General features: G+C 40.7%; 1 protein-coding gene across 6 annotated transcripts in view; it reads right to left on the reverse strand.

Moving 5' to 3' along the window:
- The window catches only part of BEST3 (bestrophin 3), a 46,174-nt gene that overhangs the window by 14,853 nt on the left and 12,953 nt on the right, over positions 1-18,368 (reverse strand). For 2 of the 6 annotated variants that reach the window (XM_017894077.1, XM_017894076.1), the window contains 5 exons: positions 10,234-10,388; positions 8,697-8,774; positions 8,433-8,585; positions 4,414-4,494; positions 2,941-3,092 (listed from right to left, as the gene is read on the reverse strand). In XM_017894077.1, coding sequence (XP_017749566.1) covers positions 2,941-3,092; positions 4,414-4,494; positions 8,433-8,585; positions 8,697-8,774; positions 10,234-10,388 — 619 coding nt within the window. Of the gene's footprint in view, positions 1-2,940; positions 3,093-4,413; positions 4,495-8,432; positions 8,586-8,696; positions 8,775-10,233; positions 10,389-14,738; positions 16,099-18,368 lie in introns of those variants that run through there. The other 4 variants (XM_017894081.1, XM_017894080.1, XM_017894078.1 and 1 more) reach the window with 3 other exon arrangements.

Genomic DNA, 18,368 nt, shown 5'->3' on the forward strand with positions numbered 1-18,368 from the left:
TCCCCTTGCCCTGAGCCTCAGTCGGGTGGCTCATTTGACATTGACCTTGTATTTGGTGAAGGAACCATTCATCGCTTAGGGAATTATCTTCTATGATTTTAGAGAACATCTACTGTTTTTGCCAGCCCAGCAAAACCATTCACTCTTCTCCTGATAATAGCATCCTGCTTTTTCTTGAGATATCACATACCCCATATGGTTGGATGGGGCTGACTGTAACCCTTGGTTCAAAGATGGACCTATAAGCCAGCCATGAATAGTCAAAATATTGTCTCCCTGTTGATAGTAATTAGCCCGGGAACGGATATGTGAACCAAGCCCAGTCAGTCATAGCAAATCCAGCACTTCAGTTTCAAGAGTTGGAAAAGAGATGTGCCCTTTCCACAGGTTAGCTGAGAAGGTAAGCTGTAAGCCTGGAGCTTACCATTTTGCCATTTTGCCCTCAGGACGGAAGATACTGCCTGAAATCTGAGCTAGTGGAGAGAAAAGCAGACCTGAGAGTCATGGGGCAACAGTGAGTCCTGGTGACATTCTCTGAGCCTCTGGATCTAGTGACACCCAAAGCTAGGCTCGTCTCTGGATGTGACACTATAAACCTCCTTTTGCTTAAGAAAGCTTGAATTGGTTTTCATCATAGGCAACAGAAACATTTTTTCTAATACGACAATCATAGGTAAAATAGACATTAATAAATCCAAAGGGGGCCATTTCTATCAACTCAGGGCTTCTGATCACCTATTTTCCTGCAGTAAATTTTCCTGGATTGTGGTCCACTTTAATGGTCCTCATTTATACAGAAAATCAAGATCAAATGAGCTTTTGCCTAATTGTTTCTTTGATCAATCAGTTCTAGCAGATCCACTTAAACCTCTCACAAAACCCTCTCCCAATAGATTCTGGCCTTTGTCTGTTCTTCTCTCCATCCTGCTGGTAAATAGAAATAGGCCATTTTAGTTGGAGGACTTCTGTCTGACAACTGATAATTTTTTGCTGTAGTTTTAAATATTGTACCTCCTGGTTTTCTCTCAGTTGTTTTATTTTCTGTCCTAAATTTCCAGGGTAAGTTTAATATGAAAAAATAGCTTAAAGTGATTTAATCTTTCTCTGCTTCAGTCTGACATCCACAAATAACACTTGACTAGGTGATAATAATCATCATGCTCTATAGTTTTACCTAGAGCATTTTAACGTTTACAATCTCATGGAATCTTCTCAATAATCTTCTGGGGAAGAAATTTTCTCTGAGATCTTGTCAATCCCTAATTCCGTTTCTGTATTTAGAAACAGGAGAAGCATTGTGTTTTAATATTTTCTAAAGAACATGAACATTTATATGGTAATCTGCAGAATTATGATGATTAGGATGAGTAAGTAGATCAGGATAAAAATGTTGAGACCTTCAAAAAATCATCTTAACCGTGGGGTAAGAACAACTCAATGGACATTAGAAATAGAGCCTGCAGAGCATTTGCAGTTTAAATAGAGTCATCACAATGATGCCCTGATTCTATCAGCATTGCTGGTCTCTTTTCTTTTCAAGTTAAATCTTCAAGTACTTTGCGTTAATCAATGGTGGGAGTGAGGAGAAGGATAAAGCATATTTAATTATCTAAAATCAACCTCACAGAAAAACAGCTCTTGTTAATTCTGAAAATTGAGAAGATTGCTGGATGTCCATGAAGCTCTGCCCTTGCAGAAGGTATCATGAAGGCTGAGACATGCATACAACAAGAGATTCCTATCCATGGAAACTGAGAATACACTGAGGGCAGGGATGAGCTCTCTGGCCTGGAAGGAGCCCTGGGTGGGTGGGTCTGGTCTTAGAAGGCTAGCTAGAAGCAGAAGCAAATCTAGCCTGGAGTAGGCAACCTTCTCTAAGATGTGCTTTGTGGGCAACAAGGCAAATCTCCTGGCTCCTAAATCTTTCTCATTACTTGCCGGAACTACTGAAATTCCACTTTCAGTCTTCCTTTTCTTTGGGTCTTGAAAGGTTTTCAGCCTCAGAGGCCCCTTTGGAAGAGAAGTGCCACAAACCATCACTGATGGGCATTAGGAGACATTCAGCAAAGGGAACAGGGTTGAAGCGAGATCTCCTGAAAGTGGAAGGAGGAGGGCAGGCCACTTCGGCGAGGAGGGAAAGAAGGGTCACAGGCAGCAACCATGGGACACGAACCCACTGCATAAATCCGCTTAGAGCATGCCTCAGGGAACTATGAGCCACAGTCTTGCCAAGAGTTATAAGAAAAATTCCACAGAAGTTTCCCCTTTTGCTACAGTTTTTTGTTTGTTTTGTTTTTGAGTGGAGAGTTTCTTACTTTCTGAATTAGTCTGTGCTTTTCTCTTTAATTTACATGGAAACTGTGGCATCTGCCTTCAGCAAATAAAATTCTCCCACATTCACACACTTCTGCAATATCAAATACATGCTCAGACTTAATGAAATATAGAACTGTGCCTGATTTACTTCAGGCCTCAACTTTAAAGCTCATTATACATAGGGATGATTGCTGTGTTAAAACCACTGAACAGAGACTGACGTACATACTAAGCCCAGGTAGAAAAAAATGCCAAAAAAAGGTAAAAAGATTAGAACAGTGATCTGTCTGCTCATTTCCTAAATATTGGAGATATTTATTTTAATTTTCATTAATTAATTATTTTTCTTGAGACAGGGTTTCACTTTGTCACCCAGGCTAGAATGCAATGGCACAATCACAGCTCACTAAAGCCTTGAACACCTGGGCTTGAGCAATCCTCCGACTGCAGCCTCCCCAAGTAGCTAGGACTACAGGTGCCATCACAGTTGGCTACTTTAAATTATTTCTTTTCTTTTCTTTTCTTTTCTTTTCTTTTCTTTTCTTTTCTTTTTTGTAGAGATAAGGTCTCACTATGTTGCTCAGGCTGGAAAATATTGAGAGATTTAAAAAAAAATGTACTTACCCCATCTGGACTGTTGACCCCAGAAATGAGGGTATGCAGTAGTCAGCAGCTGCCAATGTGTATGGTGGACGAGCAGCAGAATCGTCCCAGTAAATGTCCTTCTTCATCTTGGGTAAGCTCATGTGCATTTCGTCCACAGCTAAAAGAGAGACCTAAAATCATTGTTATATTGTTAGAATAACTCAGATGTAAATTAAATAAAAAGGAGAAGTTTTTTGGGGCAGATGAGAGTTAGAGTGGGCTAGGACACAGTCTAAGTGAGTGAATATATAAATGTCTATAGTTCGTATTTGCCATGACCACAGCTGCCACAGAGAGTTGTATCTGTCGTTTACTGCTCAAGAGTACTTTGCAATGAGGATAAGTGGGGCTTCAAGCCTCCCACACTCCGGGATCAAACCACACACTCCAGAGAGGAGCTGCCTCTTAGCTGGAGGGAGGGGAGCCATCTTTTTATACTGTGCTCACAATTATGCTGTTGTTTTGCTTGATAGCACCCCCTTAACCCCAAATATTACAGGAAGGTGAAGATTCCAGTTTTCATTCTGTTAACCCCGTAAACACATTTTTACTTGGCATCACTTCTTATATGCCCTGGTTTCTTGTTCATTTCTTTGTTTGGAAAAACATATCAAGAAGTCTATACTGCTTGGTGCTATGGTGCTCTCTCCTCTTGGCTTTGACAAAGGGATACATGAATATATTATTAATCCTCTGGGATTCCGATTTTGACAAAGTGGGTGACCTAGGCATTATGTGTCCTCCCTAAGAGACTGACATTGGGATCTACTGTGAGATGTTTGAACTTACTTAACTGCCGACTAAGGGCTTTAAACAAATGAACAAGGTGAAGGCCTTCACTCATCTGTAGTTCACAGGGAAGAGAATGGTCTAGGGAGAGTCTTGCCTAAAAGGAAAATTCCTTCATGCTGGTTCTTCATGAAAAGCTCTCTGGAATAGTGCTTCAGGGTAAGGGCCCTGGGGCCCATTTAGTGCATTTCATGCAGATTTGAGACACAGGCGGGCATGGCCCAGGCTCCCAGTGTCCAACTGGTGGCTATCTGACTGCTGGGATTGATGTGATACGACTTTGGGAACTCCCACCAGATTGTGTCTGGATGCCATTTTAAGTCACTATTAACCTCTCTGGTTGGCAATAGAAAACAAATCAAAGAACAATTTAAAATACTGCTCTATGCTGAGATGAAAGAGGCTGGAAAAAGCTAATAGAGAGGCTTACAAAGAAAATTGGCTTGAAATTCTACTTAAAAGGAACTAAATTTCACTGGAGCTGAAATCCCGGATGTGTAAGCTTCCAAAAGGACCTGAGACAGCATAGTGCACAGCCAAGCCTCTTTCATTTGTGGCTAAAGCTCTGAAGCCAAGAGGCGTGCATTTAAAATCTGCTTAGATTTGAAATATCACAAGTGACTTATTATTAATATTTGAAAAAGAAAGAAAAATTCCTCTAACCTGCAAATTTCTGTCAATGCACCAGTTAGTTTCGAAATCATCATCATCTTCTCCAAAAGGGTTGATAAGCTGCTCTGCTACCTGTAGTTGAACATAAAATAAATCCCTCATGATACCCGTGAAAACTAAGAATAGAATCTGAAGATGATTTCTATTTTCCTCTCTGCTTCCTTTTGTGACTTTCATACTATGAAGAGTAGAGGGGAGTAGATTGTTCTACCCAGATATTTATTAGCAAGCAAGACATGATTCTCAAACCATGAATGATGCACCTTTGTAGGTATGCTCTCCAAATGGATCTGTCCATTCAACTGGTGACAATGCAGGCCCTATCAGGGGAAGCCATGTCCGATTTAGGAGCCAAATCAAATGACTGAATAGTGAAGGAGAACCAACTATTTGCAAGGCACCCTGAAGGGTACACAGGCTGTGCTTTCAGGGAATTTACAGGGCTCAGATAATAAGGCAAAATGTACACAGGGAGAAGGTTAAACAGCAAAGAAAGACTTAAATCACAATGAAAGAAAATAATATAAGAGGCTTTCACAATTTATTTTTATTGTTTTAGACAGTGTCTCACCCTGTTGCCCAGGCTGGAGTGCAGTGGCATAATCGCAACTCACTGCAAACTCTGCCTCCCAGGTTCAAGCAATTCTCCTGCCTCAGTCTTCTGAGTAGCTGGGACTACAGGCGAGCACCATCACATCCAGCTAATTTTTTTTGGATTTTTTTCAGTAGAGATGGGGTTTCACCATGTTGGCCAGGCTGGTCTTGAACCCCTGAGCTCAGGTGTTCTGCCCTCCTCGACCTCCCAAAGTGTTGGGATTACAGGCATGAGCCACTTGTGCCTGGCCGAGCTTTCACAGTTATTGAACATAACTGCTAAGTAAATGAGTCAGAGAGCTAGTAAGTCCTAAAGCTGGAAATTGAGGCTTACTTAGTTTTACCCTAAAGGATTTACCCTTATCCAGTAAGTTAGTTTTCCTGCCGGGAAAATGTTAGGTAACTATTGTCACGTATCTTTGAATATTTGATCAATATTAAATATTCTTATCATGTTCCTGAATTGAATAGCCTTCTTGATGAGAGGTTTATATATAAAATACAACTTATCTATCATTTTCCTTGTTGAAAATTTTCACTTGGTTTTTATTATCTGGACATGTGTGCATGCCTGTGTGTGTGTGAGAGAGAGAGAGAGGGGGAGAGAATTGGGAGAGAGGGAGATTTTACATTGAGTCTAGATGGAAAAAAATTTTAAATGTGTAAAATAAAGGTACCATGTGATTAGTTTTTAGAGTCTCAATATTCTAGATTCTGAAACTATTCAGTAGAAAATCTACCTACTTTTAGGATTTAAGTCAACATATTAATACTTAGAGCAGTTCTTTTCAACCTTGGCTGCACATTAAACTCACCTGAGGAGCTCTTTAAAAAACCCAACTGATGCCTGGGTTCCTTCTGCAGAGATTCCGATTTAACCAGGCTGAGCCCAGGCGTCAGTGTCGGGTAAAGCTCCCAGGGGATTTTAATATGTGGCTCTTATTTTAAGTGCCTTTCCTTAGGCAGGTCTGTGTCCTGAATCAGTAAGCCTCACAGTGATATCTATGTTGTTCTTGTCACCAGTTTCATGGGGCTATCTGCCCTTTCTTGCCTGGAGATTTACTTAGATTAATTAAGGGTTGAGTCCTGAAACCTTTTTTTATTCTGTCCAGATTTCCTTTTTATGCAATCAGTCCTGCATATATTATCATAGTCTACATTAAATTGACAAAATGGCATATATGTTTCTGAATTGACAATCTCAAAATATATCTTTTATTCCACTTGGGGCTGCATTTTCAGCAAGTAGCTGAATGATATACTATTCATAAGGTTAAGATGGCTTTTCTATACTTTGAAAAGATTTATAAATATCCTAATCATTGAGATAGAACAGCTGTTTAGAAATGGAGGCACAACCCATTGGTGTTTAGGTTTGCCTATCTTTTTTTATGAGATGGAGTTTCGCTCTTGTTGCCCAGGCTGGAGTGCAATGGTGCGATTTCGGCTCGCAACCTCTGCCTCCCAGGGTCAAGCGATTTTCCTGCCTCAGCCTCCCAAAGTGCTGGGATTATAGGCGTGTGCCACCACACCCAGCAGGTTTGCCTATCCTTTAATGGAGCTAAGATTGTGCCTTTTAATATTTTGTCTTTTAAGATTTATTTTATTTTATTTTATTTTAGACAGGGTTTTGCTCTGTTACCCAGGCTGGAGTGCAGTGGTGTGAACATGGCTCACTGCACCCTCGGCCTCCTGGGCTCAAGCGACCCTTCCACCTCAGCCTCCTCGGTAGCTGGGACTGCAGGCATGCGCCACCATGCCTGCTAATTTTTTGTTTTTTGTTTTTTTTTTTGGAGAGATGGGGTTTTGCCATGTTGCCCAGGCTGGTCTTGAACTCCTGAGCAATCCTCCTACCTCAGTCTCTCAAAGTGCTGGGGTTACAGTCATGAGACACCGTGCTGGACTTTAAAACAGTTTATAAAGGAAAAGGATGTAAATATTTTAGAAAGCATGTCAGAAGGAAAGAACCATTATTTGCTCTTTACAAGCAGTCAAGCACCTTACATGGACACAAAACAAAGAATAAAAAGCTTGGCGCAACTTGGGAAAGGAAGAAAAGTACTTTTGAGAATGATTGAGTATTTGTGCCACTGTGGTGATTTTATCTTTATAAAGCTAAACTCTACTTTTTCCTCTAATGGAAAATGAAAGTCATTAGTCTCTTCTGCGTTCTTGCTCCTATGCAGGTAGAAATAATTAAGAATCATGGTAATCTGAATAAAAATGCTTTTGCCATTTGTAAGGGACATGCCTTTACTCTTTGGAGTATAATTGGAAGTGTCAACATATTATTTTTTTTGGTTAAGATTCAAACCAATGAAAGGAAAGGCTTTGCAGGAAAAATTCCACTGCGACCTGAAGGCCTCAACGGGTCACGACAACGTGTGGCTCTTTGGAAGGCCAAACATTTGAAAATTCTACTTTATGAATATCATCTTCATACCATCATTGCCTTTCAGTGAATTTAATGAAGCCATTGTCATTGATTTTTTTCTATCACATACTTCCCATTTGGAAGTTTAGAGAGGTGATGGAAGAATCGGGTCTCTGATATTTACACACATATATTTGAGGAGGTGGTGATGAAGGGAGGGGAAGCAAGGAAAATTCTACACAGATAGTTAGGCAAGCCATTCTCACCTCCTGAACCTGTTTAATTCCCTGGCAAACCAGATGTTGTCATTATTTCTGGTGTTCTAGTTCTGATTCTGAGGAATTCTGAGTCTCAGTTCTGGTTTTGAAAATGGGGTACATTTAGACCGGGCACGGTGGCTCACGCCTGTAATCCCAGCTACTTGGGAGGCTGAGGTAGGAGAATTGCTTCAACCCGGGAGGCGGAGGTTGTAGTGAGCCGAGACTGCGTCACTGCACTCCAGCCTGGGCAACAGAGCAAGACTCTGTCTCAGGAAAAAAAAAAAAAAGAAAATGGGGTACATTTAATGTTGTGAGACAGCTAGCAGAATTTCAGGGAATTGCAATAACTATTTATAGAGTTGAGCAGAACCAAGATTCTACCACAATATTAATGGTTAAGTCTGATTTATAAGGCTTCTTGTTGACTCTTTTACTCTGCCTAGTTGCTTATTGTGGTACACAATGTCAATGCAGGTACACTTATTACTTTAGTTACACTATTGTAATCCTAATGGGAACACACAGAGACGTAAAAGAGAATCAGTAACCATAAAACAGTGTTCTTCTAACGTCTTTGCACAAATGAGCTGCTTCCGACAGTACTGAGTATATCCCTGTCACCTGAATCCCAGGCAGAAAAGTAATAATATTGCTGAGCTATTACATGTTAGATCTACCTTTGACTCACTCATGAATGATTTGCTAAAGACTCAGTAAAGGATCAGTGTGGAGAGTCTGGAACATAACAGATTACAAAGTGGGGCCCTGAGACCATTGGCTACCTTGAGCCATCCTGCATAGAAGAAGAATTGTAGGAGGGTGAAGATTGGAATGTAAAGATCCAAGTCATGCCCTGCGTAGCCTTTGGTGGGATCCAAAAACTGGCGTCCAATCAGGCACGCAAAGAAGAAGGTATAGACAGCGAGAGTGACAACCTGGAACAGAGAGAGACCGGAGTGAGGGGACGGTGCTGGCCTCCCACAGCAAAGCTACAGTGCCAAGGTGAACAAGTAGAAATAAAGAATTCCGTGCAAAGTATTTCTTACCTGGGTGTAAACCAGCGGAATCCCAACCCAGTCATAACCGAATAAGAGGCTGCACCAAGAGCGGTATCGATTCATTTCCTAAGCCAGAAACAGATCAAGCATGATTTACTAAGATGACAGGTGTGGTAATAAGCACTTACTGGGATTCAGAATGTGAGCATGTCTTTTACAGGACTGACTATAAGACTAGTAAATTGATTCCCAAGGATACTCCTAAAGGAAAGTTCTAAAAATGACAATCAATCAATGAACATCATTGGAACAATGAGTTCATTGATAAGTACATTTGGACATTAAAAAAAAATTAAAACAAGTCATGGCCAGGTGTGGTGGCTCATGCCTATAATCCCAGCACTTTGGGAGGCCGAGGCAGGAGGATTGTTTGAGCCCAGGAGTTTGAGATAAGCCTGGGCAACACAGAAACACGTTGTTTCTACAAAAAGTAAATAAATTAGCTAGGCTTGGTGTCACGTGCCTGTCGTCCCAGTTACTCCAGAGGCTGAGGTGAGAGAATCACTTGCGTATAAGAGGTCAAGGCTGCAGTGAGCCATGATTGCGCCACTGTGCTGCATGTAGCCTGGACAACAGAGTGACACTATTTCCAAAAACAAAAGGACTTCATAGAAATATTCCCCCGCCATTCTATTGAACCCATAATTTCCAACGTTTATATTGGCCCAAAGTCATGGTGAGAAGGAAATTGCTAATATTTTAAATAAGTAATTTTTATCAATTTTGGTAGGTAATCTGGAAGCATTTTTTTTTGTTTCTCTCATTTTAAAACATGCTTACTGTAGATCTTAGAAAAGAGATATAATTACTCCCACAAACAGAGACTATAACTCTCATATTGACAGAAAATCTATCTCTGAAGCAGGAAGGACAGGATTCTTTGATTTTTTCGTCTATTGCACACAAGTTATTATGTAAGACTAGGCAAAAGAGTTCACATTAATTTGGGTGCTATTTTTAAACAATTCACTCCCGTTAGCCTAATCCAGGGAGGGGACTGTCATAGCACAAATCTATCCAGCCCCTACATAAAAATTTTTTTGGGGGGGGTTATTTTGTTTAATGAAAATACTATTTTACTTACTAGAGTATCTGAAAGGTTGGCTTAATGTCGTGATATTCCAATTTTGGGGAAATATTTGGCTGGGAAGGTTTATTTCTCCTCCAGATTTTTTTCTAGAATCCTGGAGCCAGGGATGGCAAATACACTACATGGGCACCATAGCTTTCTGAGCCCTTGGCGACCCTTGGCTAATCAATCAAGGAATACTTTCTTATAGAGCCTATTACAAAGCATGATTCTGTTTAAAATGCAGCTTCCAAGGAACCATTTCCAAGCAACTCGAGTTTAACCTGTGTACCGCCTCTGTCCTGCATGTTGAGGGGTCTGACACTGGTCCAATCTTTCCAGTTCCTCCGGAACCAGGACTGAACAAAGCTGACTCTTCCTGGTCTAATGTGCTATATCCAGGTCCCTCTTGGTCTCTAATTAGCACCTTTTTCTTGTGATTTATGATATACTTACAGTCATCAATGATTGCAGATCAACACTGTCTCTGATTCTACCTTCATTCCGGGCTTTAGTTGCAAGGTTTCCAAACCAGATGAATGGAACCCAATATTTCAGATGAGGAGACTTGAGGTGGTTGAATAATTTCCTTTCATCTGCTGTCATAAAACCTTTACAAAAAAATAAAAATGGGTAGGTATACAGACTGTTTGACACTAACATGTTACCACATTTCAGCATCTTTATGTAAGCATATAATGAGGGGATATTAAAGAAATATGAAATAAAGGTTCCTGTCTCAAGTAGTTTATACTTGTATTAGAGTTAAGGAATGTGTGTGTGTGAGCACACATACACATACATATACATGCACACCCAAAAGTTATATAAAATCCCTGATAGAGGAGGCCATCAGGAGGTAAGGAGACATTAAATGTGAACTAGAACATATGGGGAAATTTCTTCTTTAGGTTTTGGTTTAGGCATCTGAAGTTGGGAACCATAATGCTTAGAATTGTTATGATTAAAATAATACAATATGAGAATGTATACAAAGCACGTGGCATAGTGCCGAACACGTAATTCACATGACTTTTCTCCTGATCTCTCCTTTCCAAGTCCTGCTTAATCACGTTCTCCTCTCTGAAGCCTTTCTTGAGTCCTTCTTTCTGTTTCCTGGGGGATCTCTTCCCTTTGAAGTTCCCACATGGTACTCGCTCTTGGCTTGCATCACAGTAATATTACACCTAAATGTTTCCCTTACTATGACCCTTTCGAAGGGCAAAGAGTATATTAATCTTCATCGTCCCCATAGCATTTTGCACATGCTTTAAAATTGTTTCTTTGTGGTCGGGTGCAGTGGCTCATGCCTGTAATCCCAGCACTTTGGGAGGCCGAGGTGGGTGGATCGCTTGAGGTCAGGAGTTCAACACCAGCCTGGCCAACATGGTGAAACCTTGTCTCTACTAAAAATACAAAAATTAGTCGGGCATGGTGACGCACATCTGTAATCTCAGCCACTGGGGAGGCTCAGGCATGAAAATTGCATGAACCCGGGAAGCAGAGGTTGCAGTGAGCAGAGGTTGTGCCACTGCACTCCAGCCTGGGTGATAGAGCGGGACTGTCTCCCCGCCCCCCAAAAAAGGGTTTCTTTGTGTGTGTGTGTGTGCATGTGTATATGCGTGCATGTGTGTGTGTGTGTGTGTGTGTATAAAATGCAATTTGCTTGGGCTTGCAGTGACCTCTCTGAGCCTCAATTTTCTCATCCGTAAAAGAGAGATAATATTTGCTTCACAGGGATGTTGTAGAATTACCTGAGATGATGAATATGTGTCAAGATGTTATTTAACATAATGCTTAGCACACACTTAGCACCCACAAAGCACTAAGGCATATTATGTGAAACTTTAGTTATCCTCTGCCTCCTCCTCCCTCCCCCAAACACCAAGGGAAGAGGAGATTGAATGACTGAATAATAGAAGAGGAATAAGGTAACAGATTTATTTAATAAACATTTATTGAATGCCTACTATATACCAGGGTTTGTTTGCAACAAGATGCACTTTAAAACTTGCAGTTTACACTTGATCTTTTTTTTTCTTTTTGAGATGGAGTCTCGCTCTGTCGCCCAGGCTGGGGTGCAGTGGCGATCTTGGCTCACTGCAAGCTCTGCCTCCCGTGTTCACGCCATTTTCCTGCCTCAGCCTCCGGAGTAGCTGGGACTACAGGAGCCCACCACCACGCCCAGCTAATTTTTTGTATTTTTAGTAGAGACGGGGTTTCATTGTGTTAGCCAGGATTGTCTTAATCTCCTGACCTGGTGATCCACCCACCTCGGCCTCCCAAAGTGCTGGGATTACAGGCGTGAGCCGCCGCCTGACCGATCTTTTCTTTTTAGAAATTTAGATTGAATAATTCAAATGGCACAAAAATCCCAAAGGGCCAAAGGACTGCTAGTGGTGAAAGTCTCCTTTTCCCAGTCACAAAGTTTCCCTCCCTGGAGGAAATCACGATGATCCGTTTATTGTGTATCTTTCCAGAGAAATCTCATGGATTTTCATACAGGCCTATTTTTAAAAACATAAAAGATTTTATACTTCATATGTGTCTGCCATTTGCTTCTATTTTTCAGGTATATCTTGAAGATTTAAAAAATTAATATATAGAGAGCAGCAGCAACTCCTTTTAATGGCTGCTCTCTCTATATTAACATTGTTAATTATATATAATATTTAGCTAGCTCCTTTTTAAATAGACATTTAAGACATTTAAGTTGTTTTGATTTTTTTTATTACTAAAATAATGCTGTAATGACTCTCCTGGTATGTACCCCCTTGGCTCTTTAAGTAGCTTTTAAATATTAATTATGATTTAATATAAATACTGTTTTCTGAATTAAAACATTTCTAAAACTGATTTTTATTAGATATTAATTTTTGGGTTTTTTTCCCTCAGAAATGCAATCATTTGCTTATGGAATTCTGATACTACATTCAGACGAAAATCAACTTTTGCCCTAATATAACACATTTTTCTATCTTTAACCATCTGTAATCAGTTAACAAATCTGGTTGTCCTATTTAAGGTAATCCTTTTGCCGGGTGCAGTGGCTCATGCCTATAATCCCAGCACTTTGGGAGGCCCAGGCAGGAGGATTCCTTAGGCCAGGAGTTTGTGAACAGCCTGGGCAACATAGCAAGACTCCATCTCATAAATAAATAAATAAATAAATAAATAAATAAATAAATAATCCTCCCTCCTTACGATGCAGGCCAAATTTTATTTAAGAGATAGTGTTACAGTAAAAAAAAAATATATGTCAAAGGAGGAATGAGGTATGCCCATTTTGAGAGTCATCAATTTATAGAGCTTTGGCGTTATGTAGATCTTTGACGTGACCTAGGCCATTGTTTTTAAGAATAAGATCCAAAGGCCATAGATCTGAATCACTTGTGATATCTATTAAATATGGAGAGGCCTGGACCCAGACCCCGACTACTAAATCAGGCTCAGTAGGGCAGGAGTTCTCAATCCAGGTCTGCACCTTAGAATCTCATAGGGGTACTTTTAGAAAATACCAATGGCAGCCGGGCGTGGTGGCTCATGCCTGTATTCCCAGCACTTTGGGAGGCTGAGGTGGGTGGATCACCTGAGGTCAGGAGTTCGACACCAGCCTGACCAACATGGTGAAACCCACTCTCTACTAAAAATACAAAAATTAGCCAGGCATAGTGGCAGGGACCTGTAATCCTAGCTGCTTGGGAGGCTGAGGCAGGAGAATTGCTTGAACCCTGGAGGCGGAGGTTGCAGTGAGCCAAGATTGTGCCATTGTATTCCAGCCTGGGCGACAGAGTGAGACTCCGTCTCAAAAAAACAAAAAACAAAAAACAAAAAACAAAAAAACAATGGCTAGGTCTTATATCGTTAGAGATTCTGATTCAATTAATCTAGGATGAGGCCAGGCATCAGCATTCTTTTAAACCTTCCTGGGTGATTTAATAGAATTGGGTCTAGGCAGTTGCATGTTTTCCAAGCTGTGCAGAAAATTCTGACATATAGTGGTGTTTGAAAATCACTGTCCCACTAACTGAAGGTCCTGTTTATTCAGGATCTGAAATAAGCAAAGTAACAACTACAAAGCCAATATTTACCAATAGGAGACTAGTTTTAGATAACATTCGGGTTGTTTATACTAGCTTAGAAGGGTTCTCTGCATGTCTGGAGAATGGCACTCTCTCTGGAAGTATAAAATAAAAATGAGCTTGGTAATTCTCTTCTTGTTTCTCAGTGCATCTCAGAGTTGTTGCACGATCTAAAAAATCTGTTTTTGCTTTTCAAAGAATTGCAGAGCATGATTAAATCTTTTTTTTTTTTTTTTCAATTTTTTATGGGACAGAGTCTTCCTGTGTCATCCAGACTGGAATGCAGTGGTGTGATCTTTGGCTCACTGCAGCCTCAGCCTCCTGAGCTCAAGCAGTTCTTCCACCTCTGCCTCCTGAGTAGCTGGGTCTACAGGCACACGCCACTATGCCTGGCTAATTTTTGTATTTTTTGTAGAGATTGGGTTTCACCATGTTGCCCAGGTGGGTCTTGAACTTCCTGGGCTCAAGTGATCTGCCTGCCTTGGCCTCCCAAAGTGCTGGGATTACAGCCATGTGCCACTATGCCTGGCCAGTTAAATCTCATTGGATGAAGTTAATAAACTTGATCTGTCTTGGCTTTATGGAAGACTTGCTGTGTAGCCTGTTCTCACATATCCCATATCAATTGTCTAACAGTGATATTCTTGAAACCTAGAGTGCAATTTTCAAAAATGATCCCGTTTATATACTGGCTTCATTCTATCATTTGACCAAAGAATAACTTTATCTCTGGTTATTTTTTATTCAGAAGTATGGATCAAATTGTGCTAGCAAGTCCTTTCTTAGCTTCTATGCAGAAGGCAAGAGTGAGGGTTTATTTGGTGCAAACACTAAAGCAAGAGATTGAAAGAGGACAAGTAGAGCAAGAAGAGCTGGTGATTTTGTTTTTAGCACAACTTTTTTGAGTATTTTGCTAGGTGCTGTGAAAGATGAATGACAATCACTGAGACATTAATGTATCCTCTAAGAATATATAAGCAGAATAATTTTCATTATTCCTTGCAGGGTCACACATCGTATTTATCCAAAGTGTGAAAGGAAAATATCTTGGGTCCCCAGAATCACTAAGCTAAAGGGAAAAGTCAAGGTGGGAACTGCTTACGACCTGCCTCCCATTCTATTAAAGTCATTGCTCCGCTCACTGAGATAAATGCATGTCTGATTGCCTCCTTTGGAGAGGCTAATCAGAAACTCAGAAGAATGCAACCATTTGTCTTTTATCTACCTATGACCTGGAAGCCCCCTCCCCACTTTGAGTTGTCCCCTGCTTTTCCAGACTGAACCAATGTTTATCTCACATACGTTGATCGATGTCTCATGTCTTCCTACGATGTATGAAACCAAACTGTTCTGACCACTTTGGGCCATGTCATCAGGACCACCTGAGGCTGTGTCATGGGTACACATCCTCAACCTTGGCAAAATAAACTTTCTAAATTCACTGAGACCTGTCTCAGATTTTGGGGTTCACAAAAGTAACACCTTTGGAAATCAAAGTTCGTCAACTGAAAGAAAATCTCTAGATTGTTGGTCAAGTCCATTCCAAAAGTATTTGTTATGAAACGGAATGTCACCCTTATCAGGACTTCAAGCCATTTTAAGCAGAGACCAATTTTTTTTTTCAGAATATGATCATTATTGCCATTGCTGAGGCTATGCTAATGATAGTTACTGATCTGCTACAGTTTGGCAACACTCTCAGTGGGCTTGTCCTCCCACCACTTGGTTCCCTGCACGTGTCTGTCTCCATGCCATGCTCTCCTCAAGCCCCATCACACCCCTGGCATAGCTATTTTATCCTGCCGTTGCATCTGCCTACAGTTTCTCTTGCTATCGCTTTTCCTTCTGGCTGGCTCAGCTCTGCTCAGCAATTTTCTTATTGTTTATCCCCAAAACCCTCCTTCGTCTTTCTAATCAGAGTAAAATCCATCTCTCAATATAGATACATGTTTGCATTTACTCTCTGTTGAGTTGTGGTTTGATGGAGCAGGATCTGCTACTTTAAGACAAAATTTTATTGCCCTCAAGCCAAAGGATTAATTACATCCATTGATAGACAAAATTCCAGTCATCATAAATTCTGCCTGCTGTACAGTTGGTCTATTTTTCCTTGATTGAAGTTGAGGCAGATGTCTTTTGCCTTTCAAGCAGAGTATTCAAACGAGGCTCTATTAGCAGAGGAACTAAAAGCTCTGCATCTCAAAACTTGAAGGCAGAATGGGTTTGATGCCAGTTCTTTCTGAAAGAGAAAGTTGTGCATTCAGCATCTGAGCCCTTCTCCAAGGGATGACACTTTTTCAGGAAGAGTGCAATGTGCCTGGCTTGTTTTTATCTCTGTGTTTTCCAAATGAATGGAATGAAGCCACCAACTTCAGTTACAGCTGTCCTTTCCATTCAATGGAAGAGGTTTAGAAATCCCTGTCAATTGGGAAAATCAAGGGGGGAGCAAAATGAGATTGAGAGAGGAATGAAATCACATTGCAACAACATCATGCAGGGCAGGATGCCAACCAGGTTTTTTGTTTGTTTGTTTACCATGAACCACAGTAAGATATATGTTGTTCACAAAACAGTTATTGGCCCTGCCGCATGCGCATGATGTGCTTTCTGCTATTCTATTCTATTCTATTCTATTCTATTCTATTCTATTCTATTCTTCTCCATTCCATTCCACTAAAAATGCTGGTTACAAGCCATTAACCTGATTTAAGAATCCCATAATGAGTTACAAACCATAGCTGGAAAAGTCTGAAGTAGGATACAGTGGAGTAAAATCAGTTTCTGGGAGTAGCAGTAAGGAACAGAGACAGACACTCCTCTATTATATTGATATGAGCAAATCTCTAGTTACCCATATCCTTGTCCCTGAATTAGTATCCCATCTGGTAATTCACTGCCTTCTCCATAATCACACACAAGAAATAACATACAAAGAAATCAGTGCTTTTAAATCCTCATCTGCATAGTGGCCCAGAATTTTATTTGCCCTGGGTAGAATAGATCTGAGGCAATTTGCAGATGAAATTGGAGGAATTAATTGATGCGTTCTAGTGCAGCTGTTCCTAAACTCTGCTATACATTACAATGGTCTGGGGAGTTTTGAAAAATCCTGATGCCCAGGTTGCTCTACATACCTAATGAATCCTAATATCTGAGAATGGGAGTCAGGCATCCGAATTTTTAAAAGATCACCAGAGATTCCAACATGCAGCAAAGTTTAGGTTGAACAACTGCCCTCATGTTGATCATTTCGGCATTCGCAGTCTGGGTCAAACATGTGCAGTGCTTCTAGGGAGCCTGTTTAAAATGTCAATTTCTAGGTCCTAAGCCCTAGATCTGATTCCCTAGGTTGCCTAGGAACCTGCAGTTTAGAGAAGCGCCTTTGCTAATTCGGTGAATGTGGTCTGCAATCATACTTTGAGAAATACTGAGTGGATAACCTTTATTTAACTCCTAAAATAGAAATGTGGGGGAACCTTCAAACTCTGACCCACTGAGACGATCCATGCTATTAATCCAAGAAGGGCTAGTTCTGCATGCACTTTCTCTCATGTGCAGAGCAAGTACACATAGGTGATTCAAGTTTCACTCACAAGATGACATTCTGTCTGTTCCGACCTCATCATGTGAGACTACAGAGGGGTGACTTACTCAGCCTCTAAAAGTTTAGCCAACAGAGGAAAAACTGGCACAGCTGTGAATACCACCGTTCCCTTGGCTCTCACTCTTATAACACAAGGCAGTGGAGAGTCAGAGACCAAGGAGCCCCAGAGCTGTGTAATGCATCAGGGGAAAAAAAAAAAAAAAAAAAAAAAAAAAAAAAAAAAAAAAAAAACAACAAAAAACAGCCCACCCGGGGCAGAAATGTTATACCAGATTCAATTAATTTTGTGAATGTTACATAATATATTATACAAAAGTCATTTTAGTTTACTTAGTGAGAGAAGAGAAGATCACAGATTAAATGATCTATCTGTGCCAGAAACGCAAATGTGGTTCTAACAGTATTAATTCCATGTTAGAGAAAAGCTTGCTTGTTTGAATAATATTATTGTTTTCCTTGAGTTTGTAGATTAGTCCCAAAAAACAGCCTCAAGAAAACAGAACCTTCAACAGAGATAAAATAAAATATGCTGGCTGGGCTCGGTGGCTCATGCCTATAATCCCAGCACTTTGAGAGGCTGAGGTGGGGGGATCACTTGAGGCAGGAGTTCGAGACCAGCCTGGCCAACATGGTGAAACCCTGTCTCTACTAAAAATACAAAAATTAGCTGGGTGTAGTGGCGTGTGCCTGTAATCCCAGCTACTTGGGCAGCTGAGGCAGGAGAAGCACTTGAACTGGGGAGGCAGAGGTTGCAGTGAGGCAAGACTGCAACACTACGCTCTAGCCTGGGCAACACAGCAAGATTCTGTCGAACGAAAGAAAAAGAAAGAAAGAAAGAAAGAAAGAAAGAAAGAAAGAAAGAAAGAAAGAAAGAAAGAAAGAAAGAAAGAAAGAAAGGAGGGAGG

Source organism: Rhinopithecus bieti, unplaced genomic scaffold (genome assembly GCF_001698545.2).
Source record: "Rhinopithecus bieti isolate Rb0 unplaced genomic scaffold, ASM169854v2 scaffold_25288, whole genome shotgun sequence".
Taxonomy (NCBI): Eukaryota; Metazoa; Chordata; class Mammalia; order Primates; family Cercopithecidae; genus Rhinopithecus; species Rhinopithecus bieti.